This window comes from Rhinoderma darwinii, chromosome 5 (assembly GCF_050947455.1).
Source record: "Rhinoderma darwinii isolate aRhiDar2 chromosome 5, aRhiDar2.hap1, whole genome shotgun sequence".
NCBI classification, from domain to species: domain Eukaryota; kingdom Metazoa; phylum Chordata; class Amphibia; order Anura; family Rhinodermatidae; genus Rhinoderma; species Rhinoderma darwinii.
The window spans coordinates 318,396,032-318,422,654 of record NC_134691.1 but is presented as its reverse complement, the minus strand read 5'-3'; the positions used below and the strand labels follow the sequence as shown (position 1 = coordinate 318,422,654).

General features: G+C 44.2%; 2 protein-coding genes across 4 annotated transcripts in view; both read right to left on the bottom strand.

Annotated features, from left to right (window-relative positions):
* PRTFDC1 (phosphoribosyl transferase domain containing 1) overlaps positions 1 to 11,641 on the bottom strand; it is a 43,996-nt gene extending 32,355 nt beyond the window's left edge. The window contains exons 1-3 of one of the 3 annotated variants that reach the window (XM_075828722.1): positions 11,582 to 11,638; positions 10,806 to 10,910; positions 6,727 to 6,811 (exon numbers count right to left, since the gene is read on the bottom strand). In XM_075828722.1, the coding sequence (XP_075684837.1) occupies positions 6,727 to 6,777 (51 nt within the window). In that variant the 5' untranslated portion in view covers positions 6,778 to 6,811; positions 10,806 to 10,910; positions 11,582 to 11,638. Of the gene's footprint in view, positions 1 to 6,726; positions 6,812 to 10,805; positions 10,911 to 11,581 lie in introns of all 3 variants that reach the window. The other 2 variants (XM_075828723.1, XM_075828724.1) reach the window with 2 other exon arrangements.
* A 4,436-nt stretch (positions 11,642 to 16,077) lies between these two features.
* On the bottom strand, positions 16,078 to 21,938 carry ENKUR (enkurin, TRPC channel interacting protein). The gene is made up of 5 exons (XM_075827532.1): positions 21,714 to 21,938; positions 21,242 to 21,387; positions 19,100 to 19,350; positions 17,269 to 17,415; positions 16,078 to 16,329 (listed from the first exon to the last, which is right to left on the bottom strand). Exons 1-5 carry the CDS (start codon positions 21,788 to 21,790, stop codon positions 16,156 to 16,158), a joined length of 795 nt encoding a protein of 264 aa, XP_075683647.1. The 5' UTR covers positions 21,791 to 21,938; the 3' UTR covers positions 16,078 to 16,155.
* Positions 21,939 to 26,623: the final 4,685 nt, after the last annotated feature.

The following is a 26,623-nucleotide window of genomic DNA, read 5'->3' as shown; positions in this document are numbered from 1 at the left end:
GCTGGGGCCTCCGCCAACTTAGGGACCTAGATGACCTCCACCAAGGACCAGTTCGATCATTTGATCTACCCATTTGAATAGGTAGTGTATATACTACTCACCTCTGGGACCCCCACCATCACTGGAGAGTGCCGCGCACGTGTGACCACCTCACCTGCATTGATACACACCAGCGGTGCACTGTGTGACATGGATTGTAAATAAGGAATCACTGCATTAGATGGCGGTCCCATTTTTATACGTTTTGGATATTGCCGCAGTGAAGGTCAACCCTCTAGGGAACGCAAACTCATACATATTATTCCACTGAATAGGGAGTGTGCTCATTGAACCCTAGTTTTAATAGTACGTATAGCTGTAGCCTTAGGCGTTGTTCACACGGATCAGATTTGCCTATGACAAATCCGAAACTTATTTACCGCAGGATCCGCAGCAGAAATCCCATGTGCCCCAGATGTGCAACGTATCTGCACAAGGATTAGCCCCATTTCAATAGGGCTAATCCGGGTGTGGAACTTCGCCGGCTTTTCCGTGAGGCATCCACGTCAATAAATTTGTTTGTTTTTTTGTGTGACACAGATTTTAAATCCGTGCAAAAATATCTGCACAAAAGATGCAACTTTCCCATTGAACTCAGTGTGAGGCGAATGGTTTGCAGATTTTGACATGAAATCCAGAACGTGTGAACAGGGCCTAAAAGAGACTGTGCAGTTGTGACATAAAAGATTATTTGCAAGTCAGAACTTAAATGTTGTAGTTGCCCGCTATTTATTTACCTCTGTGCTAGCGGCTCATTTGATATTTAGCTCAGCTGCATTAGGGCAGAGCTGTGATCTCTGACTACAGTTTAGATACAGTGTCTACAGGTAGTCTGAGATCCACCTCCTGTCTCATCATTGGCTCAGGCTGCTGCTCTCTCTCCTCACTGCAGCTCGGCCTCTTCAGATTGGCTGCTGTGCATAAGCACAAGCCCAGCACAAACCCACAATGAAAGTCAGTGCATGGAGAGACTATTTCTATTACAGGATGGTCATAAAGCACACACTGCTAAACAGTAAGAAAACAAAAAGACTATCAGGTTACAGTCACACATACTGAGACAAATGAACCTTCGTAAACGGGAGCCTGGAGAGTCGCTTTAAAGGGGAATTATCCATTATGAAGGCAAAGAACCGGCTTTAGCAGCATGTGACTCTAAGCTGTAGTATAACAATGTGTGACGACGGGTGAAAAACTCCCAGAAGAGTTGGCAAGGATCTAGCAGTATATCAATGCTCAATTATTTGATATGACTTGTATATTTGTATTTTGACTCATTTTCCACACATGAGTTAAATTTTTAGTGTTTAGTAAGGGGATTATTCAGAACTACGTGCCCTAGGGTTCTATGACTGCTAGGTACTACAGGTCTAAGCTGTCCTTCAGGACCTCAAAGTGGCCTTAAAGGGGTTGTAAAAGATTGGAAAACATGGCCACATTCTTCCAGAAACAGCGCCACTCTTGTCCATATGCTGTGTCTGGTATTGCAGTATTCATGTGAATGAGGCTGAACAGCAATACAAAGCATCGCACGGTTTCTGGAAAAAAGCAGACCTATATTTTTTATTTTTTTATTTCATGCAACCCCTCAAAGGCATTATCACATTTGTAAAGTAGAATGAGGGTTTATTATTTATATAGTGTTAATATATTCTGCAGCACGTCATAAAGAACGTATATGGCGTTCACAATCTAAATCTCCTGTTTCCTGCAAACAAGGGAAAGTTTTCATGTGAGCCAAGTACATTATTCACAGGGTCAGGTTGAGGGGTAAGGAGTCGGCAGCCACTTGGAGCGCCATTCAGACTAAAAGTAACAAACAGCAACGCTCTACCGTAACATTTCTCTGTATAACCAATTGGATACTTGTTGAGCCGTGGATAGTGGTATAGGGGCCGGAGTTTGATGAGCGCTACCCTTTAGTGCATTGGTAAGGGAGTGGCATCTGTCACACAGGAATAGGCTTTCATTGCATGAGAGTCGCCCACAGTAACCAATCATCTCTGTAGAATGAAGCAGCTGACTGAAGAAAGTGTTGGGGGAGCAGATTATTTAGAATGGCACATGTGTAGGGGGATGGGGTTGAGTAAAACAGAGAGTATGTATGAACGTTGGCGATTGGTGGCGTAGGGGGCAACAGCGGGAAAATAAACGATTGTCAATGTTAGGGTATGTTCACACGCTGAGCCAAAAACGTCTGAAAATACGGAGCTGTTTTCAAGGGAAAACAGCACCTGATTTTCAGACGTTTTTTGAGCAACTCACGTTTTTCGCGGCGTTTTTCCGGCCGTTTTTGGAGCTGTTTTCAATAGAGTCTATGAGAAAACGGCTCCAAAAACGTCCCAAGAAGTGTCCTGCACTTTTTTTGACGAGGCTGTAATTTTACGCGTCGTCTTTTGACAGCTGTCAAACGACGACGCGTAAATTACAGGTCGTCTGCACAGTACGTCGGCAAACCCATTCAAATGAATGGGCAGATGTTTGCCGACGTATTGGAGCCGTATTTTCAGGCGTAAATCGAGGCATAATACGCCTCGTTTACGCCTGAAAATAGGTCGTGTGAACCCAGCCTCACAACTTTGAAGGGACTGAGGGTGTTGGAGCATATTCTGAAACCCCTGCCTTGTCCCCCAAGAGAACTAATCCCGCTCCTGCTTACTAAAGAGGCCTATCACAGTCCCTTATTTGACTCCTTTTTAACATGCCCTCTACATTATTCCTCAGAACCTGATACCTTAATTTCATTCAGCAATATTTTTTTTTGTATTTTTTTTTTAAAAACCTCATTTTTTCTTAACAGTTTTCACATTTTCTTATAAACATTCCACGCAAAGGTTGCGTCATAAGTGCACAGCACGCAACTGGCAACAAATTAACTGTAATGTCGGGGTAGTGAGACAGACAGGTGAGCCCTAATCTACCCGCCACTCAGTCCCTGCCTACTTGCAACGACCCGCCCTAGGCGACGGGGTACAACTGGGTGACAGTCCCTACACTCAATAGGTGCACGACAGACAAACAGACAAGTGTACAAAGAAGCCGGGGAAATGGGGAAGTTGCCCACGGGAACACCGTGAGCAACAAGCGAGGTGAACGAGCCGAGTCAAACCAGGAGATGTGCAAAAACGCTGAGCAGAAGAGTGGTCAGTAAAGCCAAGGTCAATAACGAGCAAAGGGTCAGTAGTTCAAGAAGCTGCAGCAGGGCCAGGAAACCAGCAGAGAAGAATCACAAGCAAAGGAGGAACAGGAAAGGCAGGTATAAATAGACGGAGGGCGGGAGCTAGCTCCGTCTGGCCAGGCTGTGATAGGCTCTCCCACTCCTAAGCCTGCCATCCTGGGTGGTGGAAGATGGAGTCAGTCTCACAGACATAGAAGCAGGTGCAGACTGATTACCTATGGGCGTTGACCCAGAAGCGGTGTCTGGCAGATCCTTTACATTAACATTGAATTAAACACTACATAACATGACATACAATCATGGCATAAGTTTCGATCCTCATATCAACTGAAAACATGACTTCCCCTATCCCTGAACACGACTTTGGTCATCACTGAGTAGCTACGTCCCATCTATCCCCTAACTAGATTAAAGTTGCAAACCTCCTAAAGTGCTTGCCAAGAGCTGCGTATGATACCACGCTGTGTGCCGGAAAGGCGTAACAATTTCCACCACCTCGACCACTGTGCACTGCGATTCTATGAATATTTGCCATTTAGCGAATAGCTTCTTCGTTCCCGTTTCTTTCCATCTTTCCACCTCCACCCGCTCAAGAGCTAATAACTGTTTCAAACGGGACACTATCAGATCTAACCCCGGCATGTCTTTTTCCAGCCATTTACCAAGGAGGCATCTCAAGGCCACCAGTAAAATTGTGTGCACCAGCAGGGGAGGAGATCTCACCCCTCGAGCACCCTCTTCCTCCGGCGGTCGCGCCTGGTGGAACAGCAGCGCCTGAGGAGTCATTGGGAGTTTCGCCTTCCAATGATCCGAAATATATTTGTGTACCATCACCCAATATCGATTAGTATGAACACATCCCCATACTCCATGCCACAAATTCGTCAGGGGGGTGTTGCATTTGGGACAACACGTAATGCGGTCGGGGAAGGATTGTGAAGGCAAAATATTAAAGCCATATATAGCCGAATGCATTAATTTAAAATAGGTTTGCCTCCAGCTCTCGTTTATGACACTCTTCCGTACCGTCTCTCAACCCTCCCATATGATCTCGCCTATACCTGGATCTTGAGTCCATCGTTCCCAAACTTTGAATCTAGCCCTTGGTTGTGAACGAACAAAACCATCCCCAAGTGCTCTATACAACCCTGAAATAGTCGCACGCCCAGTTGTTGGACCTATGACCTCATCTAGGGTGTGAGTGGTGGCTTCCTTATTCAAATCCCTGAGCCTAGAGGTGCAGAATGACCGTACCTGAAGAACTTGTAAAAAATTAACCCTATCCTCTAAGGGTCTAAGTTTAGCGGTGATTTCCGCCCCGTTTAACCATCTCCTTTCCTCTATATGCATAAGGTCCCCTGCGTTATTAATGCCTCCAGTACCCTAATAGGCAAATCTGTCCCCACTGTCTACTCCCGGGAGAAATTCCGGGTGTCCGCCAAATGGCATATGTTTAGCAATATTTTTCACACTATACACCCAAATGCCCTTCGTACCGGTGTCTGTATAGATACTGGCGGGCGATTGGCTCTCACAACCGTATGAGTCCTCCTCAATTTTGCACAAAGGATGGCTGGACCATTGTACAAATCTGGAGAAGAAAGCAAAAAAAACGCACGGCGCCTCATAGTGCAGATCACCAAAAATAATGGAATAAAACAGAGGAAAGTCAATTCAGCTCACCTCTTTGCGTTGTGCTAGCACAGGCACAAAGCTGTTGTAGACTAATAATGAAATAGGTATCATTAGACCGCTGCAGCCAGGTGGAGGTGGTTACCGCTGTAAAGTATTTGCAGGAAGAAAAAATTGGTGGGCCATAAACGGCGCTGCTGGTAATAATAAAGGTAGAAGCAGTTCCAGTGTTTTGAAATACAAAAATAAATAAATTATTGCAAAAGACTACGCGTTTCAAGGCTGAACCAGCGTCTTCATAAGGCCCGACATGCTCTGAAAAACGGCTAGCACCCTGAAGAAAAAGACTGAAGTGGGCATAAAGCCTTAAAGTGACAGCAGATCAGCAGGGTTTTAGTGCAGTCGTGTAACATAACTGTAAATGATGCTCCACTTTTTGGGGCTACTTAAAGAGGCTCTGTCACCAGATTTTGCAGCCCCTATCTGCTATTGCAGCAGATAGGCGCTGCAATGTAGATTACAGTAACGTTTTTATTTTTAAAAAACTAGCATTTTTGGCCAAGTTATGACCATTTTTATATTTATGCAAATGAGGCTTGCAAAAGTCCAAGTGGGCGTGTTGAAAAGTAAAAGTACAACTGGGCGTGTATTATGTGCGTACATCGGGGCGTGTTTACTACTTTTACTAGCTGGCCGTTCTGTTGAGAAGTATCATCCACTTCTCTTCAGAACGCCCAGCTTCTGGCAGTGCAGCACTGTGACGTCACTCACAGGTCCTGCATCGTGTCGGCACCAGAGGCTACAGATGATTCTGCAGCAGCATCAGCGTTTGCAGGTAAGTAGCTACATCGACTTACCTGCAAACGCCGATGCTGCTGCAGAATCATCTGTAGCCTCTGGTGCCGACACGATGCAGGACCTGTGAGTGACGTCACAGCGTGATCTCTGGAGAACACGGCTGTGTCTGCACTGCCAGAAGCTGGGCGTTGTGAAGAGAAGTGGATGATACTTCTATACACAACGCCCAGCTAGTAAAAGTAGTAAACACGCCCCGATGTACGCACATAATACACGCCCAGTTGTACTTTTACTTTTCAACACGCCCAGTTGTACTTTTGCAAGCCTCATTTGCATAAATACAAAAATGGCCATAACTTGGCCAAAAATGCTCGTTTTTTAAAAATAAAAACGTTACTGTAATCTACATTGCAGCGCCGATCTGCTGCAATAGCAGATAGGGGTTGCAAAATCTGGTGACAGAGCCTCTTTAAAGAAGACCTGTCAACTCTTCCGACATGTCTGTTTTAGTAAATACATACTTCCCATAAAACAATAATTCGGGATCATCTTTTCTTAGAATTCTGTTTTATGCTCTTCCTCCGTTATTCATCCTGGAAATGTATGAATAAATGGACAATTGGGTGTTACCATTCCACTTATCAAAGGGGTGTGTCCATATACACCAACGCTGTCCAAACAGTGCGGATAGTGTCAGATTGTGTAGGGCCCACCCTATTGATAAGGTGGTGACGGCCAGTTGTCAATTTATTCATACATTTTCAGGAGGAATAACAGAGGAACGGCACAATGGAGAGTTGTAAGAAAACATGCTCCAGAATTGTTATTACATGAGGAGGGTTTACTAAAACAGACATGTCAGGAGAGCGGACCGGTCCTCAGTAACGAATACTACATCCACCTATATACTGTAGAAGCAATATTTCGCAAAACCTTCCTAGTGAGGAGCTAGGATACATTAGTCTCTATGTGACATACCACTTATTCTGCTTTTGCATCATTTTCTATTATTAGTTTGGCAATAATGAATCCTGTGACTATAATTCCAATCCCAAAAAAGCAACATCCGTTTTACTTACCACCAATCCATGACCTGGGGTATGGGAAAGCCGGGATACGTTGTCATCCATTTATATACTGTAGGAGTAGGAAGTCTTGTGACCGCTACAGGAGGAGAGAAAAGGAATAAGAGATTTTCTTTGTTGCAGGTAGTTTTTGGCAGAGTAGTAGAAAGAACAAACAATATCCCCCGTGCGCTCCAACATCTCATGTTTGCTTTTCTACAATGCTGTTTGTCGGGACAAGTTAGGGCATGACCACACATGGCGGAATTCCTCCGCAACTGTCCGCATCAATGCCGCACCTAATCCGGGTTGCGGATTACGGCTGCGGATCTGCACAAAATGTGCAGAAAATTGATGCGGACTAGCTGCTGCGGACTGCGGGAAAAGTGCTTCCCTTCTCCCTATCAGTGCAGGATAGAGAGAAGGGACAGCACTTTCCCTAGTGAAAGTAAAAGAAATTCATACTTACCGCCCGTTGTCTTTATGACGCGTCCCTCCTTCGGCATCCAGCCCGACCTCCCTGGATGACGCGCCAGTCCATGTGACCGCTGCAGCCTGTGCTTGGCCTGTGATTGGCTGCAGCCGTCACTTACACTGAAACGTCATCCTGGGAGGCCGGACTGGAGACAGAAACAGGGAGTTCTCGGTAAGTACGAACTTCATTTTTTTTTACAGATACATGTATATTGGGATCGGTAGTCACTGTCCCGGGTGCAGAAACAGTTACTGCCGATCGCTTAACTCTTTCAGCACCCTGGACAGTGACTATTTACTGACGTCTCCTAGCAACGCTCCCGTCATTACGGGAGCCCCATTGACTTCCTCAGTCTGGCTGTAGACCTAGAAATACATAGGTCCAGCCAGAATGAAGAAATGTCAAGTAAAAAAAGCAAGACGCATCCGCAGCACACATGACATGTGCATGACAGCTGCGGACTTCATTGCGGAACTTTGAATCTCCATTGAAGTCAATGGAGAAATTCCGCCATGAGTCCGCCACTGCTCCGCAACAGACAGAGCATGCTGCGGACACCAAATTCCGCTCCGCAGCCTATGCTCCGCAGCGGAATTGTACGCATCGTGTAAACGAACACTGCTAAATTAAAGTGAAAGTCAATGTAGAAACGGCTCCGCTGCGGATTAACGCTGCGGAGTGTCCGCAGCGGAATTTAAGTGCAATTCCGCCATGTGTGAACCCGCCCTAAAAGTCCTTTTCTTGTGCTTTACATAGAAATATTTTGAACTAAGGTACTGCTCAACTCCACACGGTAAAACATATAATAAATTTGTATCAATACAATTAGAAACAAACAATCTAAATACATCAATACACATGATAAAAGTGATTGGCACATGGCATGGAACAAATGTGTCCCCTGCTCCTCAACTGGTGAAGGAGGTTTTCTAAAACCATTACTACTCCATGTGATTGTACCCGTTAAGCCTCATTCACACATTGCAGATTGGATCAGAATGTGCATAAGGATTTTGAAGCCAACACCAGGATTAGATCCTAAATACAGTGGAATATAATGGAGAGTTTTAGGGTATGTTCAGACGTGGCAGAGTTTTTCCGCTGCAAATGTTGGTGCAGATTTGGGGCAATTACTCAACTAATCTGCACCAACATTTGCATATTTGACAGGTAATTCAGACGTTGCAGATATCACAGCAGACTTGCCACAGATTTCAGTTTTTGCATTGCAAAGGCTAAAATCCGCAGTGAAATTCCGCTTCTTCTCCGCAACAGACAGTGCATGCTGCGGAGGGAAAATTCTTATGGTCCGCAGCGGAGTTTTCCGCAACGTCTGAACTAACTTGCCTAAAAATGTATAGAAACAAATGTAAAAAACGGCCGCTGGAAAATTCCACTGCAATTCCGCCATGTCTGAATGTGCCCTTGTGCTGTGTTTCTTTTGCTGGGATTTTTTTGCAGAATAGCGGCAAAATTTTGCGTGATGTGTGCACAGGGCCTTATATTTCTTCTCTTATTTGCATCGACTCCTGATTTTGGCTTTAAAATAGTGATGCAAAATACTGACCAAATCTGCAATGTGTGAATGAGGCCTGAGGCTGGGACTAGACTAGACTTTGTTAGAGATTATTCAACAAATTGCTAGATGCAAGCGAATCGCGGATTATTTTTGTTTTAATCGCATCTACATGCTGAGATAATTGCTTGCGATTTTTCGTAGTCAGATAAATAAACTTTTTTTGGGCCCGGACAGGTGGTATGCGTCATAAACGACAAATCGTTTTTGTTTGTTTTTTTGCTAGATAGAAGAGCATAACAGACAACACTTTTCTATCCAGAGGCATTCAATAAACAAAATCACATACATTGAAAAAAAAATAAAAAAAAAATTATATATATATAAAAAATTAAAACATGGGAGCCTATAGTTGATGGATGGCCTCTGTCTGGCATTCGTGACCGGCTTTCATTAAACTGATACGTCATGGCTTTTCAAAGCCTTTTCATGACTTATAAATTGAACGAATGCCATTATAGCCTATGGATAACGGATGCGTTAAACAGATGCCTAACGACGCCATCCGTCACCCATAGACTATAATGGTCTCCATGTAACAGATACATCAAGAAAGGGGTCATGAGAGGTCTATGGGTGACAGGTGCCACTGCTAGGCATCCATCACAGCCGACATGTCATGCCTCATGCACACGACCATAAGGGTTTTTACTGTCCGCAAATACGGATGCTCATCCGTAGCCGTCCGCAATCCCTGAAGCACCCATAGACTTCTATGGGCGAGTCCGTGCCGCAATTGCGGACAAGAATACGACATGTTCTATATTTTGTGGATCATTTTTACGGCCCGGACAAACATCCGTAATTATACGGAATGGTGTCCATGGCCTATAGCAATGAACGGGTCCACAATTTCATCGGTAATTACCGTATCCGTAATTACGGATGAATACTACGGTCGTGTGCATGGGGCGTTGCATATACGTTGGGAGCTTCCCCTGATGTATACATCAAACGGACACCACTAAACGCAGCGCTCAGAGCTCCGCGGTGACATGCTTGCGATAATCACATCAGAACGCAGCTCAGTAGCGTACAATATCGTCTCTGTAAGGGTAGGTTCACACGGCCTATTTACGGACGTAATTCGGGTGTTTTAACCCCCGAATTACGTCCGAAATTACGACTTTAAAGTGTTGACAAACATCTGCCCATTGAAAGCAATGGGCTGACGTTTGTCTGTTCACACGAGGCGTATATTTACGCGTCGCTGTCAATAGACGGCGCATAAATAGACGCCCGCGCCAAACAAAGTGTCATGTCACTTCTTCAGACGTAAATGGAGCCGTTTTCCATGGACTCCATGGAAAACCAGCTCCAGTTACGTCCGAAATAGACGCGGCGTTCAAGGGCCTGCACATGCCGTTACGGCTGAAATGACGGGGCGGTTTTCTCCTGGAAACAGGCCCGTAATTTCAGCTGTTATGGACGCTGCCGTGTGAACATACCCTAAGAGTATATGCTCCGCAGTATGGAGCCCTATGGGACTTCATGCTGCTTTCAAGCCGTTTGCATGAGGGTTTAGCATGGATGACACCAATATATCTCACCTTTTATGCATCACAATCAAAAAGTGTGACAAATCGGGACACAAAACAAAAATTTACAAAAACTTGCCATGAAGCAACAGCCTTATAATAAACACAAATATACATTGTTCACGTAACTACTGATACATCAACGCTTCAATAACGCACGTTACCTAGGATGACCTTTTAACCCATAATAACACGAATAAAAAGTAATTAATAATTAACAATCTAGTAGTGTTCTGCACGCACTTACGTATAATCTCGTAGGAGCGTCCCGGCGCACATTCATAATTAATATTTACTGCCTTCTCCATACTCACTATAGCACTCCGTAATCCTAAAGAGCTCACACTCATATCATGGCCTCTCAGATCCATGTGCACTCACTAGTTTCACAACTCTCAAACTCAATAAAAGTCACATTAACTTCACTTCTCCACATGTAGACGTTTCACTGCGTCATCCAAAGTCCCCTCCAACCATGTGCAGACCCCCAAACCCCCTGGCTCACCTCAACTTCCCGTCTGTAGAGCACCAAAGAAAGAAGGGGATATGAGGAAGGCTGAGATCCGAGCTGGGGGAAGGAGGGCTCAGCTTAAAGACACTGCTTGTTTCTCTGTAATTTGGAAAAAGCTCAAGTGTTAACCCTTTCATTCCCAGAAAGGAATTCAGAACATAGGGCTTGCGTAATTCGAGCCATGTGAGATTTTTGGAGAAAGCGAGACAACAAAGCGTGACTCCTATTAGGCCATGAAGTCTTGATGAGCAGATCTTCACATCATAATGGGGGGGATATATAAGATTTGGACTCTATGAGAAACGTTATTATAGTCGGCCGTACATAGTGCAATATTTTGTCAGCTGTCATCGCCATCAGGCGAAAAATTGTCCCATCTACGGCTTTTCCGCCCCGAATTGCGGGTGGAAAATACGCAGCAGAATACAGTAGCAGCAATATGGGTGAGATTTAACAAATTTCATTCAGACGCTGCGTAAAATTTCCGACCAGAAATTGACCTGCGGTGCTTATTTTTCGTACTGCAACATGTCAATTCCTGTTGCGGAAAGTGGACTAAATTGCTGCGTTTTTCAGAGGAGATGTCGCCATCTCCCAGCATTGAGAAAAACGCAGCAAAATCCGCACCATTTTCTGCAGTAATGCCGGGTTCCCATGGGACGGATATGCTGCGTAAAAATCACACAGCGCGTCCGACCTGGAACCCGCATGACATCCCCCCCGAGAAATCGCACCAAATTCCGCTGTGGAGGAAAGCCGTTCATATTTACCACCTCCCTCCTCTGACATCCGCTCCGGCCTCCCTGGATGACGTTTCAGGCCATGTGACGCTGCAGCCTGTGATTGGCTGCAGCGGTCACATGGGATGCATTGTCATCCCAGGAGGCCGGACTGCAGGAAGGAGGAGGGTGTTCTGGGTAAGTATGATTTTTTTTTTTTTTTGTTGCGATTTTTGCGGCATAAACTCTGTGATTACACCGCAAAAGTCGAAATTCTTGGCTTTCTGTTTCGGGTTTTGCATCTCCATTTAATTCAATGGGGGAAACCCGCAACGGAAAATCAAACAAAAAGCAGCATAAATTGACATGCTGCGGAATTAAATGCCAAGTCAAGTCAAGTTATTAACGTTTACACTGCGGGTTTTTTCCGCAGCGTGGGCATTAGATTTTCTAAATCTCATCCAATTTGCTGCTACTGTAAACTGTATACTGTAAAGTATATTGGAAAATTCTATAACTTTTCATTATACATTATAATAATCTCTGAATAATTTTCTGAAACTGGAATATCCCTTTTAAAGTGTTATGGCTCACCCATTTAGATTGTAAGCTCTTACCGGCAAGGACTTCTCTCCTTCTGTCTCATGTTTTGATTGGTCAGTTGACTCGTTTCTCACTTCTTCAATTATAAAGCACTGTGGATGATGATGGAGCTATATAAATAAGAATTTATGACTATGCACATGACCATATTATGGACCCATGTGGTGCCGATGAATGATATGGGGCCTATAACCTGCTATGGACGCATACTGTACCTCTGTGTGTCACGGATTTTAGATGGAGGCTAAAGTATGTTTATTTTTTTCTCCTATATGAATCCGTGAGAGAAAAATCATGTCAAGATCATTACATAGTTCTTGTCATAATATGGACCTGTAGGGTCTCGATGTGCTGCCATTCAGGGTCGGTCAGAGGGCGCTGCCATGTACATGAGCCCTAAATCTGGACAGATGATTTATGAATGGAAGACTGTCGAGATCTCCAGAGCGTGGAACTTCAGTAAGATGTTGAGGGTGCAAGAGGAGGCAATATAATGGCTAAATGGAAGCTTGGGCAGAGGGGGCGTATAACCAATGATGTATGACAGTCATTAATATCATAACATTTACTAACAGCCTTGAATTATAACTAATGTGAATCATCCGCCCGGACAGTCAGCTGAGCTTCCTGCAAATGCAATAATGGTCATATTCTTCTTTGCGGCTTTCTGTACTGAATGCAGCAGAGACAGACACTAGAAGTGGGGTCTAATTCAGAGCGTGGGTCACGTGCCAAGTGTGGTATGAAGAAGAGGTTCCATGTATCTGCTATTTAGTAGTCTAAGGCCCGGGTTTCTCGTAGCGTAAACGCTGCAGAATTTCCATAACGGAATTGTGTGCAGAAATACTGCAGCGTTTACAGTAGCAGCAAATTGGGGCAGATTTAGTAAATCTCATGCCCGTGCTGCGGAAAAAAAACGTAGAGTAAACGTTAATAACTTGACCTACGGTGCAGAATTTAATTCCGCAACATGTCAATTTGTGCTGCGTTTTTGTTGATTTTCCGTTGCGGGTTTTCCCTATTGAATTCAATGGGAAGGCAAAACCTGCAACAGAACGCCAAGCATTGCGACTTTTGCACGCGTAATCGCAGCAGTTACGCCGCAAAAATCTCAACGCCGGAAGAAATAAAGAAATCATACTTACCCAGAACGCTCTCCTTCTTCCTGCAGTCCGGCCTCCTGGGATGACGTTGCATCCCATGTGACCGCTGCAGCCAATCACAGTCTGAAGCATTACATGGCCTGAAAAGTCATCCAGGGAGGCCGGAGGTGGTAAGTGTGTGTGCTTAATTACGCATTTTTCGGATGGAAAGCCCCCGCGGGTTCCAGGTCGCATACGCTAAGTGGTTTTTACACAGCGTATCCGTCCCGTGGGAACCCGGCCTAAAGCCTTGTTCACACAGTGCAGATTTACTGCAGATTTTTAATTAATTTTTTAAGACAAAACCAGGAATAGAACCTAAACAGAAGAAATATATAAAAGAAAGGCTTTATAGGTCTGCTCTCCTGGATCCAATTCTGGTTTTGGCTTAAAAAATGCATGCAAAAATTATGCAGCAAATCGGCACTGTGTGAACAAGGCCTAAGGTCATTGACTGCTAACCTAGGTTTGATAGTTCCATTTTGAACCAAAATATTTGCTTCATTCAGTCCTTCCCTATGAGCTTTATTGTTTATCTTTATTGTTTATCTGCACCAGAGCCGTACATCTAGTGAAGCACCTGGATTAACGGGCAGGTTTTGACGGTCTATCATTAGGATAGGCCATCAGTATCTAAACGGTTGGGGTCTGACTCCATTTTGAAGGGGCTGTGGCACTCGTACGAGCGCCGCTTCCCCTTCATTCCTTATCTGCTCGTATTGTGAATCGCCGACACACTTGTAGCGGCAGTTCACAGTATTAGGCCTCATTTACACGAGCGTGTGCGTTTTGCGCGCGCAAAAAAACGCTGCGTTTTGCGTGCGCAAAAGGCAATTGACAGCTCCGTGTGTCATCCGTGTATGATGCGCGGCTGCGTGATTTTCGCGCAGCCGCCATCATAGAGATGAGGCTAGTCAACGCCCGTCACTGTCCAAGGTGCTGAAAGAGCTAACTGATCGGCAGTAACTCTTTCAGCACCCTCGACAGTGACTGCCGATCACAATATACACCAACCTGTGAATAAAAAAAGACTTTCAAACTTACCATGAACTGCCTGCTTCCTCCAGTCCGGTCTCCCGGCCGTTGCCTTGGTGACGCGTCCCTCTCTTGTCATCCGGCCCCACCTCCCAGGATGACGCGGCAGGCCATGAGACCGCTGCAGCCTGTGATTGGCTGCAGCCTGTGCTTGGCCTGTGATTGGCTGCAGCTGTCACTTGGCCTTAATTGTCATCCCGGGAGGTCGGACTGGAGGAAGGAGCCGGGACTTATCGGTAAGTCCGAACTTCTGTTTTTTTTTACACGTATATGTATATTGTGATCGAAAGTCACTGTCCAGGGTGCTGAAACAGTTTAAGTCTTTGAGCACCGTGGGCAGTGACTGTCTCCTGACGTCGCGTACCCGAACATTTTTTGCCGGGTTCGGTCAAAACGAGTTCGGCCGAACCCGGTGAAGTTCGGTGCGCTCATCTCTAATTTGACACTCCGTTTGGATGTTTGTAACCAGAAAAGCACGTGGTGCTTTTCTGTTTACATTCATCCTTTTGACAGCTCTTGCGTGATTTTCGCGCATGCAACGCAGGACCGTCCGTGTGGCATGCGTTGTTTTCACGCACCCATTGAAGTCAATGGGTGCGTGTTGCGTGAAAAACGCAAGAATATAGAACATGTCGTGAGTTTTACGCAACGCACTCACGCAGCGCAAAATTCACCCATCGTCTAAACAGCCCCATAGACTATTATAGGTGCGTACGACACGCGTGAAAAGCACGCGCGTCGCACGCGCGTATAATACGCTCGTGTAAATGAGGCCTTACAGCCCATTCACTTCAATGTAAGAAGGCTGTAATACTGTGACCCGCCGCTACAAGTGTGTCAGCAATTCACAGTGTAAGTAGCTAAGGAAATGAAGAAGCAGCTCTCGTACATTGCGGCCCCTTCGAAACAGCTGATCGGTGGGGGTGACGGGAGTTGGACCCTGACTGATCAAATATTGATGGCCTATCCTGAGGATATCGGACAAGACAATAGACACAGAGGCAGCACTGCCAAAGAAAATAGCTTCTATGTCTATTGTCTTGTCCAGTATCTAGGACTGCGGACCAGGTCCTGTTGAGGCGTGCACCCACTTTGGGTCCAGTTCTGTGGAGTCCTTTCCTTTTGGGTATCCTGAGGATAGGCCATCAATTTTTTGGGGACTGGACAACACTTTTAACCACCGAGTCTGGTTTGATTGTAAGGAGGCAGTCACTGAAAAGCAGTTCCATTAATCTGATTGTTTCTGCAGCAGTTGCATGGATTTCTGCAAGTTCCATTCAGTGGTCAATTTTCTACCATTTTCCTACACAAAACCTACCCGTCAATCCAGGTGTAACCCAATACTTTTGTCCATATAGTGTATGTCAGTCACCGAGGTTATTAATTCCGATGTCACCAGACTCTTTGTCCCTTTCACAATGGCCATAACTAGATCCACTATGTCAAGACAGCAGAGAGCTCTGGTTTACCATTCTTAGGCTGGGTTCACACGAGCACATTAACGTCCGTAATGGACGGACGTATTTCGGCCGGAAGTCCCGGACCGAACTCCGTGCAGGGAGCCAGGCTCCTAGCATCATAGTTATGTACGACGCTAGGAGTCCCTGCCTCTCCGTGGAACTACTGTCCCGTACTGAAAATATGATTACAGTACAGGACAGTTGTCCTGCCGTCAGGGCTCATAACGGCACAGAGCCTACATAGGTATAGTTTAGTACACTTTTTAAGCAAGCGCAAAGATAAAAAAAAAGAATAAATAACAATGGCCACATTAAAAGTTACAATTTATTATCTTCCACTAGAAAGTCTGGTCTCTCCTATGTTGACTGTGCATCGAAGGGTTATTTAGTTATTAGCGATGTAGATGATCCTGTGTCTTTCAATCATGTCAATATCTCGCTCCAGCTGTCTCATTTCTGCTTCCAGCGCCTCCTTGTGCGCTTTTTTGGGGGGTGTATCAATCACAACTGAGAGGCCCTGAAACTCATGGTGGAGCTGATCCCAATTTTTCTTAATTCCCTAGAAAATATAAAGAAGACAGTTCAATTAGGATCTAAGTCTTAGTTGACCGCACAAAACTGTAAACTTGCGGTGCATATAGCAAACAGATCACACCATAATGATATGACCAGACTGAATTTAACTCAACTCAAGCATACGCAATGTGATGGAGGGTCAGTAAAGATGCTGATGCCTTAAGGTCCATTGTAGGTTATCATGAGCTCAGACAAAACACAGCGAACCTGCTCCAACATCCCCAATTAAAGATGTGTGATCATTGTGGGTCTGACTCTATTAGCCCAAACAGACCACCAACAGAACCAAGGGGTCACAGTGCTTGCTGCAGAATTGCAGCCCCTTCACTTCAGTATGTCGCACAGCGCCATCCACGGCTGTGTCTGGTAGTGAATATCAGGCCAATTCGAATGAAAAAGGCTGTGCTGCAGTACCAGAAAAAGCCACATGGATGAAAGCCCTTTATTTCTGCTGATCGGTGACGGGACCGGTGGTCAGACCCCCAATAATCACACATTGATGGCCTATTCTAAGAGGGTCGGAAGCATAAAATGTATGATGCTCTTGTTTTTCCCCACCAGTAGCCTTCAGCCAAGGATCTGCTAGGCATTGCAGACTTTAGGTTCAAGCAGATCCCTTTGAAATGGATTGGATATACCAAACAAAGTCTAATGTCTTTGGCCCGCTTTTAATAATGATAGGAAAAATAAAAATAACAAAAAATAAAAATCCAGCTGCTTATGGGTTTGAGGGTTTATGTATGATAACACTAGAGCAAGAACTTTTGATAAAATCGTTGCATTAATATGACATCAATGTTTTCCTATGGGAAAGGTCTTATTGTTTGCAATAATCGCAAGGTCGTGGGCGACCCTTTTTCTCGTAGGCAAACATTGAGTTCACGTCACAATAATGCTGTTATTTGACATAAAAAATCCTAACCTGGAGTACGCACTGCCTCTCATCTTCAGAGAGTTGCTTCATGGCTCCCATCCTAAGTCGTTCTTTCACATAGGCATCATAATCTTCTTGAGCTCTCCGTACATCTTCATTTCTCTTGGCTAAATACTCAGGAGTAGAACCATAATCCTTAAGAGTAAAAAAACATGAAAAAAATAATGTGACGCCCGTACATTATCCATCCATATCCCATACAACAGTGATGGTGAATCTCCACTTATGAGGCACATTCAATTTTTATAAAGAGGATTACAACTATACAAATTTTTTGTCTGGTTCTACGGCCAATTTAAGAAAATCCTCTTTCTATGGGAAAACCTGTTGGCAGAACACATTAGAATGACTGCTGGTGGATGTTCATTTAAACATCAAGAATTATCTGAGCAAATGTCTTTTAAGATCATGTGAATCTCCAAACTAAAGGACTATCCTTTAATGTTACCATCTTATTGTTTCCTCATGATAGGTGATAACTGTTATATTGGTGGCGATCCGACTGCTGAGGCCCCCACCGATCGCTAGAACGAGGGTCCCGTGTCCCCTGGTTCCCTTCAGCCGCAAGTCTGCTTGCCAGGAAGAGTTGAATGGAGCAACGATCGAGCATGCGCCCTGCCGCTCCATTCAAAGTCTACGGAAGTGATGGAGACTGCCAAGCAGGAAGTAACGGGGACAGGGAATCCCTGTTCTGGCGATCGGTGGGGGTTCAACTGCTGATAGAGTAAGCTGTTTACATTGATTGGTCAGCATCAGAGGCACGGAAGCTAGCTCCACCCCGTTGACTAACTACAGCAAATTAGCATAGAGGGAGCCAACATAACAGTGGGCCATGTCTCTGGAACAGTGGGGGGGGGGGGGGGTGGGTCCAGGAAAAAAAAGAAAAACAGCGCTGGAATCAGGGAGACAGCGCTATTCAGGTCAGTTAACCAGTTCAACTTATATGACCGGGTGACAGTTTCTCTTTAAGGGTATGTTCACACGGCAGTGTCAGTAACGGCTGAAATTACGGGGATGTTTTCAGGAGGAAACATCCCCGTAATTTCAGCCGTAACGGCATGTGCAGGCGCTTGAACGCCGCGTCCATTACGGACGTAATTGGCGCTGCTTTTCATTGGAGTCAATGAATAACGGCTCCAATTACGCCCAAAGAAGTGACAGGTCACTTCTTTGACGCGGGCGTCTATTTACGCGCCGTCATTTAACAGTGGCGCGTAAATATACGACTCGTGTGAACAGACAAACGTCAGCCCATTGCTTTCAATGGGCAGATGTTTGTCAACGCTATCGAGGCGCATTTTTTGGACGTAATTAGGGGCAAAAACGCCCGAATTGTGTCCGTAATTAGTGCGTGTGAACATACCCTAAAGCTTGCATTTATCCTTGCATTATGCCATCAATGTCTATCAGAATATAATAGAATATAATCATCAGATAATGGCGGCGTCTTTTATAAAGATACTTGGACAGTTGGAGTTGACATATGGATCTTCGACTGATGCTGAATTATATTTTTGCTTCCCCACGGACTGAATATTAAACTAAAAGATCAACCAGGAGACGGTTCATATACTTCTTATACTAAAATTAGAGCCATTCAGAATCGGCATTTGACATGTTTAGAGCACACTATATCATATACATTAGGCATGTCACGTGGAGATTGCATAATAACGTATACATCGGTGGGAGTGCTTAGCAAGTATAAGGCACCTGTCACTAGAGATGATTGATACCGGCCAGTTAGTAATGCAGTGTATAAATTATGCACTCTTTCCTGTTATGTTAAGAGCCGGTGCGACTTACGCCGCAATATTACCTTCTTTTTGATGTATTTAGGAACAAGTCCAGAGGTTTCCAGGAGATATTTATCCCCCTTTTTGGTGTCCACATAGTTGGGCTGCGGTTTCTTCGGCACAGCCATAACCGCTTCGGCTACGTTGGTTGTGATGAAACTTTTGCTGGTTTGTACTCCCATGATTGGCTGCTCGGTCCTGTGTGGTACTGGGGGGCGCTTCTCTTCTGCCAAGCATCGGGGCGGTCTACCTGTGGAATCATTTAAAGCGCTCTCTAACAAGAGAGTAAATCATCTTAGTAATGGCATGAATGGTACCGGCTCTATTTTACATTACAGGGGATTTCTGGTCCTATTTAATATTTGTACGATGACAAGTGATGCAACTTTTTATTATACTTTGAGCTTCAAAACTTATAACAACAACCGCACTCCTCTTCCCTCCCTAAGTCCTATCCGCCATTCAATAGTACCAACGCCCCATGACACAAGCACATGACTATAGTCAAAGCTTATAAAGTCATATGAGTGTCATTTAAGCCTTCTCGTCTGAATGAGCAGGAGGGCATATGGAAGAGCGGGGAACCGACATATGTGCCATGTGGTATGCAGAGTACTTTTTCCAGTTTGATAGGTGACATAACGCCCACATTTACTGATAGTGTATATGTAAGAGAGTGTCTACAATTGAAATGATAGGTTCACATTCTTGTACTGTTCCCCAGTGAAAAAACTAAATGAAAAAGCAATGGCGCTCCAGTGAAGGATGAGTGATTTTAAAGGGGCTGTCTAGGATTAGAAAAAAGTGCCTGCTTTTTACCATAAACAGCGCCACTCTCGTTCCTAGGCTGTGTCTGGTATTGCAGCTCAACCCCATTCACTGGAACTACTGGACTCTTAATACTAATCCTAGTCCATGGACAAAAGTGACAGTTTCTGGAAGAAAGCCGATTCATTTTCCTAATCCTAGACAACCCCTTTAACCCTTCACTTTGACCTATCAGTATGGGAACAATGGAAAATAATGAAACTAAGAGATAGAGTCCAATATACAGATGTGTCCTCCCTTAACCCTTGGCAGCCCATTTTCTTTTACATTTAAATTTTCTCCTCCCGCCTTCCAAAAGCCAATTTTTTAAATTTTTCGGTCAATTGAGCGCAGTGTGAGCACTTGTTTTTTTTGTGGGGCGACCTTTAGTTTTTATTGGTACCATTTTGGGGCACATGTAACCTTTTCATCACTTTTTATTTCATTTTTTTTGGGAGCTAAGGTTTTATTTTTTATTACGTTGACTGTGTGGGTTAAATAACTTTATAATAATAATTCCGACTTTTACAGATGCGGCGAGACCAATTATGTTAATTTAAAAAATTTGGGGGGATATTTAACAGTTTTTCTTACTTTTTTATTAGTCCCCCTAGGGGGCTTGGATGAGCGATCGTTGGATCGCTTGCACAATAAACTGCCCTTTGGCACCCTGCGATTGCACGCTTGTGGATTGGCTGTTGGAGGGGGCCTCACCCTCTTTTTCTAATGGCTTTGTTACCTCTGATCCTGGCCGTCGCAGTGAAGTTTTGGCTGTACGTTACAGCTGAAAACCTGCTGAGTATGGAGCGATCTCAGCCTGTGAGCCCGCTCCATACTCACGTGTAGTTATGTATAGTTACATTGCATGTGGCCAAGGGGTTAACGTATCTTTAAGGATCTGTTCACATCTGCGTACAGGTTTTCATTGTTCTGCTCTGTCATAGGAGCAGAGCAACAAAAAAACTGAGCCTCCAGATCCACCCGACAGACTGCGCCCGTCGGAACTCATTGACTTGAATAAATTCCATTGGGTTTCTGCATTTTTGTCAGACGCAGATGTAAAAAGAGCCTAAACCCAACATATCCCGAGACATGTGGCGCGAGATGTTCAATTAAAAACGTATACCAGCGACAGATGACTCAGCGCATATGTCAGCCATCCGTGATCTATAGACTCCAATGTTAAAAAGAACGGATACGTCAATGTATACTTTTTTTACTGGATGGCGCGGGATTGTATTGAATTGGTATTATGACAAATTGTATAACTTAACGCAATTCAAGAACAGTTAAGAGTGGACACATCTGTACCCGTGTGCCGCAAGACTCCCTGTACCGGCAGACATAAAGTGACTTACTGTGCGCCAGTGAGGCTTCCTTTGTGTGCTTCTGTAGAAATTCTTTAGGAGACGGCACCTCTACTTTGGGGGGACCCATGGTTTTGTGGTCCATTTTATTTTTGTTCTTCTCGACCTTCACAGAATCCCTGAATGTTGAAATATATCTGAATGGAAGAATAAATATGTAGAATAAAATAATGTACATTGTTTTAATTATTTTAGTGTGATACAGAGCAAATGGTATTTGAAACTGATGACCTATCATCCGGATAAGACCTCAATATTGGATCGGTGGGGGTCCGATTCGCGGCAATGATTAAAGGGACCTCTTCATTATTTACATGGATTTTATCTATCTATCTATCTATCTATCTATCTATCTATCTATCTATCTATCTATCTATCTATCTATCTATCTATATCTCTCTCTCTCTGTCTGTCTGTCTGTCTGTCTGTCTGTCTGTCTATCTATCTCATGGATACCACTCACCTGGGTGGTTTGGATGTTTTCACCTCTTCTGTGGGGATGAGGTTATAGATACTTTCAGTAGGATTCATGTTCTTCATACTGAGAAGTAATTACAGCAGTGACTGTGCAGTGTGTGCGGGTGTCGGGGACTCTCCTGGGCTCAGTACACAGAAGCTCCGCTCATCAGTGTTGTCTCTACCGTTACCACGGCAGCCGTTACTGCTCAGCTGTTAGGTGTCCCTGCTGTTTTTTTTTGTACTAGCTTTATTTAAACAGTTTCAATTACATCTACAGAAACTTATAGAAAGTCTCACTGCGTGTTTTCACTACAGGAGGTACAGTTTATATATTATCTATCTATCTATCTATCTATCTATCTATCTATCTATCTATCTATCTATCTATCTATCTATCTATCTATCTATCTATCATCTATCTATCTATCTATCTATCTATCTATCTATCTATCTATCTATCTATCTATCTATCTATCTATCTATCTATCTATCTATCTATCTATCTATCTATCTATCCGTCTTTTTACAAGATATACTATAAATGTCTGATACATGCGGGACATCTGGGACAATCATCTATCGGTAGAACAGGGGTCCCGTGTCCGCCAATCACCTATTCTCAGCTGCCACATTCTCCATACACTTCAATGGTGTCCCCATTTGCAGGCAGCCCCATCCTTGAAGTCTCTGGACTTCATTACTCACACTTTTACCACTTGGTAAAAGGCGCAAATTTATGACAGAAAAAAGAATGATGACATTTCTGGGTTTTTTTTTCCTTACAATCCCCAAAAAGCTAAGAAAAGTAATCAATAAATTATAAGTACCCAAAATGGTGCCATTAAAACTACAATTTGTCCCGCAAAAAACAAGTCCTCATACAGCCATGTTGACTGAAAAATAAAGCTCTTTGAATGCAACGATGGAAAAACAAAAAAAATAACTTGGTCATGAACGCCTAAAATAGGCTGGTCACTAAGGAGTTAAAAATAAAAAACCACTATGGCTTTGAGCAGGAAAAAAACGGAAAATTCCCTTAGCCCCCATGCATACGACCGTTCCCGTAATCATGGACCCTGTGTTTTGTGGGATGAGTTGTAGTTTTTATAGGATCCATTTTGGGACACATATAATATATAATTATAATTAGTATATTTTGGGGGGGATGGAAAAAATATCCCAGCAATTTCGCTATTGCTTTGGGAATTTATTTTTAAGGTGTCTATCGGCATAAAGGACATAACGTTATTCTACGGGTGGTTCTGATTATGGAGATACCAAATTTATATCGTTTTTATTATGTTTATTTTTTATAGTTTTTATTATGTTTTACTACTTTTGCACAATAAAAATAGTTATTTTTACAGAATAATTTGTGTTTGTGTAGCCGCTTTCCAAAACCCATAACATTTTTATTTTTCCAACGACAGAGCTGCTTGAGTGTTTGTTTTTTGCGGGATGATTTGCAGTTTTCTTTTGTACCACTTTGCGGTATGTACATACAACTTTTTGATTACTTTTTATTCCTGTTTTTGGGAAGCGAGTTGAAGAGAAAACAGCGGTTCTGCCATTGTTTTTTTTATTGTTTTCTAAACACTGTTTTCTTTTGGCTTATTTGGCCTGGTTTTGGAGGTAGGGCTTATTCAGGCGACAGGGAAAGTGTGACGGCTGTTTTTTTTAATGGCCGTCACACGGTTGCATTAAAATTAATGCATGTTCATGGGGCTATTCACACGGCCGTTTTTTTAACGGACCGTGTGAACGTCCCGGAAAAAAATAGAACATGTGCTATTTTTGCCCGTTTTCCCGGATCCCTCAATAGACTCAAGTCTATGAGGGATCCGTGAAATTGGGTTTTGCACAGGTGCAAATCAGCCGTGACAAAAGATTTGACACTCGGTCGTGTGAATAACAACCTAACTAGGTGCACAGAAGTGATTAAAAAAAAAGACCCCCCCCCCCCCCCACATATGGGTGAATCAAAAAGCAAGTATGATCTCTGATATATAAGGGTTTGGTAACCTGAACAAAAGTTTGTAACCCCTTACCTGGGGTCACCTGAAGCCATACAGGAACAGGGGGATGATCACAGATCCTCCACCTCTCCCTGGACTGTGGTCAGCACGTCACCCACTGGCCCTTCTTCTGCTCTTCAACACGCTTTAGCTCGTTCTAGACTCTTGGCTTAGAAACAAGACCAAGATCGCGTCTCTAGCTAGAGCCTTTGGTGGGCTCCCTCTGCAGCTGTTCGTTCAAAACAGTATTGCCCTTTTCCCGTTAAACGAGATCAGCTTTGAATAATCAGCAGGAGGGGTTGAAAGGTTATTCCCATCAAAGAAAGTGATTACTTTCTAATTGCTGGGGGTCCAACCAACTACAGTGACCACCACTGAACCTGAGATTGAAGGGGCCACATTACTGGTTTAGTGCCGTGGCACCTTCACTGTTTTTCATCTGGTGGCCAGGAGAGCCGCTGTGCAGGGAAAAACTTTGAAGGTGGTCGGGGCAGTCATCCTAGCGATATGCCATCAATTTATGTGATGGGAAAAACCATTAAAATTCAATTTCAGCTGACGTACTGATCATAAGTGATTGTATCCTATGAACAGTTTTATAATGCTCATTATAAAAATCAATCATCTGCTTTGTGCAGCTTTCTCTGAAGAACCAGCGGGGAAGAGCTGTAAAGACGGCTTTTATTAAACTCATTTTTTAAATATTAAAATTCTTTAAAAACAGAATTAGAAAATCCTGACTGACAGTCTGTAGTTATATATTCGTGGCACATGGAATCCCAGATATTTTTGTATTAGTCATGTTTTTAAATTCTAGTCTATGGATATAAAAAGGCAACAATATCAAAGTTGGCCCTTCCAGTGATTATATGGGCCCATACTGTACCTCCTCCGTATGCCTCTGATTTTCATACAAAAAATATGTCACGCTCTATCGGACTCTATATACGGCGGTGTTCTCCCCTAGAAGCATTGTCCTGGGCCATTAGACTTGCTCCTAACATTCCCAGTTTTAGGCGTACCTTGAAAACTCGTTTCTTCAAGGAGTCCTATGTCACATAACTTTAGTTAGTTTACAGCCATATTCCATGGGCCATACACAACCTGACCTGGTCCAAGAAATTCAGACTGCTATGTCCTCAACTTACGCCCTAATCACGTGGCATTTTTTCCACCTAAGTTTGGCATATATGCCTGGAAAAGCTCCCAACGTATACATTAGATGGACTCAGTGGCATACGTCACGCATAGGCTGTTACGGCTTCCGTTTACCATATACGTCATGAGCTTCTCAACAGCTTTTCATGATGTATACGTTAAACACACGCATAGACTTTCATGTTAAAAAAACGTATAATGCGTGGGATACTTTTTTCAGGATTCTACTGGTATAGCATAGTCTATGACTGCTGTATAACAGCCTGACGGAGGCCAATAGTACACCCCTTTGGCCTTCGTCAGGCTAATGGAGCCCTCTGGACACATTTAACATGTACATCGGGAGCTTTACCAAAGTACAAACATAGGGCAAAAACCTTATGTGAATGGGACCTTACGCCTTTGTTGCATCCCATTATTGTGTTGGCTTAGGGTAACTGGCTCATGCAGCTTTTTTGATATTCCTGTTGCCGAGAAGGGGTTTGTTATACAGAGCGCCATTAACCTATTGTGTCACTCCTTCCAGTACATTTAGGGCAGATACACAGCTGCGTGTGTCATGCGTGTGTCATGCGTGTCTGATGCGCGGCTGCGTGATTTTCGCGCAGCCGCCATCATAGAGATGAGGCTAGTCGACGCCCGTCACTGTCCAAGGTGCTGAAAGAGCTAACTCTTTCAGCACCCTCGACAGTGAATGCCGAACAGAATATCGAAAAACCTGTTGAAAAAAAAGAAAAAGTTCGTACTTACCGAGAACTTCCCGGCCGTTGCCTTGGTGACGCGTCCTTGGTGACGCGTCCTTGGTGACGCGCCTCTCGACATTGGGCCCCACCTCCCTGGATGACGCGCCAGTCCATGTGACCGCTGCAGCCTGTGCTTGGCCTGTGATTGGCTGGAGCTGTCACTTGGACTGAATTGTCATCCCGGGAGGTCAGACTGGAGGAAGACGCCGGGAGTTATCGGTAAGTCAGAACTTCGTTTTTTTTTACAGGTTCATGTTTATTGGGATCGGAAGTCACTGTCCATGGTGCTGAAACAGTTTAACTCTTTCAGCACCATGGACAGTGACTATCTCCTGACGTCGCGTACCGATAATTTTTTTGCCGGGTTCGGCCAAAACGAGTTCGGCCGAACCCGGTGAAGTTCGGTTCGCTTGTCCGGCTTCGCTCATCGCAAAGACACTCCGTTTGGATGTTCGGAAACAGAAAAGCACGTGGTGCTTTTCTGTTTACATTCATCCTTTTGACAGCTGTTGCGCAAACACGCAGTTCGCACGGAAGTGCTTCCGTGCAACCTGCGTGGTTTTCACGCACCCATTGACTTCAATGGGTGCGTGATGCGCGAAATACGCAGAGTTATTGAACCTGTCGCGCTTTTTGCGCAGCAGACAAACGCTGCGCAAAAAGCACGGACTGTCTGTACTGCCCCATAGACTTGTATTGGTCCATGCGTGCCGCGTGAAAACCACGCGGCCCGCACGGACCGAATACACGCTCGTGTGAATCCCCCCTTAGATTGTAAGGTTTTATGGGCAGGGACATCTCTCCATTTGTCTGATTTTCGATTCTGTATAATTCACACTTTTGGTCCCTCCACAGTAGAAAAGCGCTGTGGCATATGTTGCTGCTATATAAATATGGCTAGGACTAGGCGGTCGTGTATCCAAAGATCGCTGTGTCACGGTGTGAACATCGCAGTAGCGTAAATAAATCTGGCTCCTTTGCAACCAGCAAGTTACTGC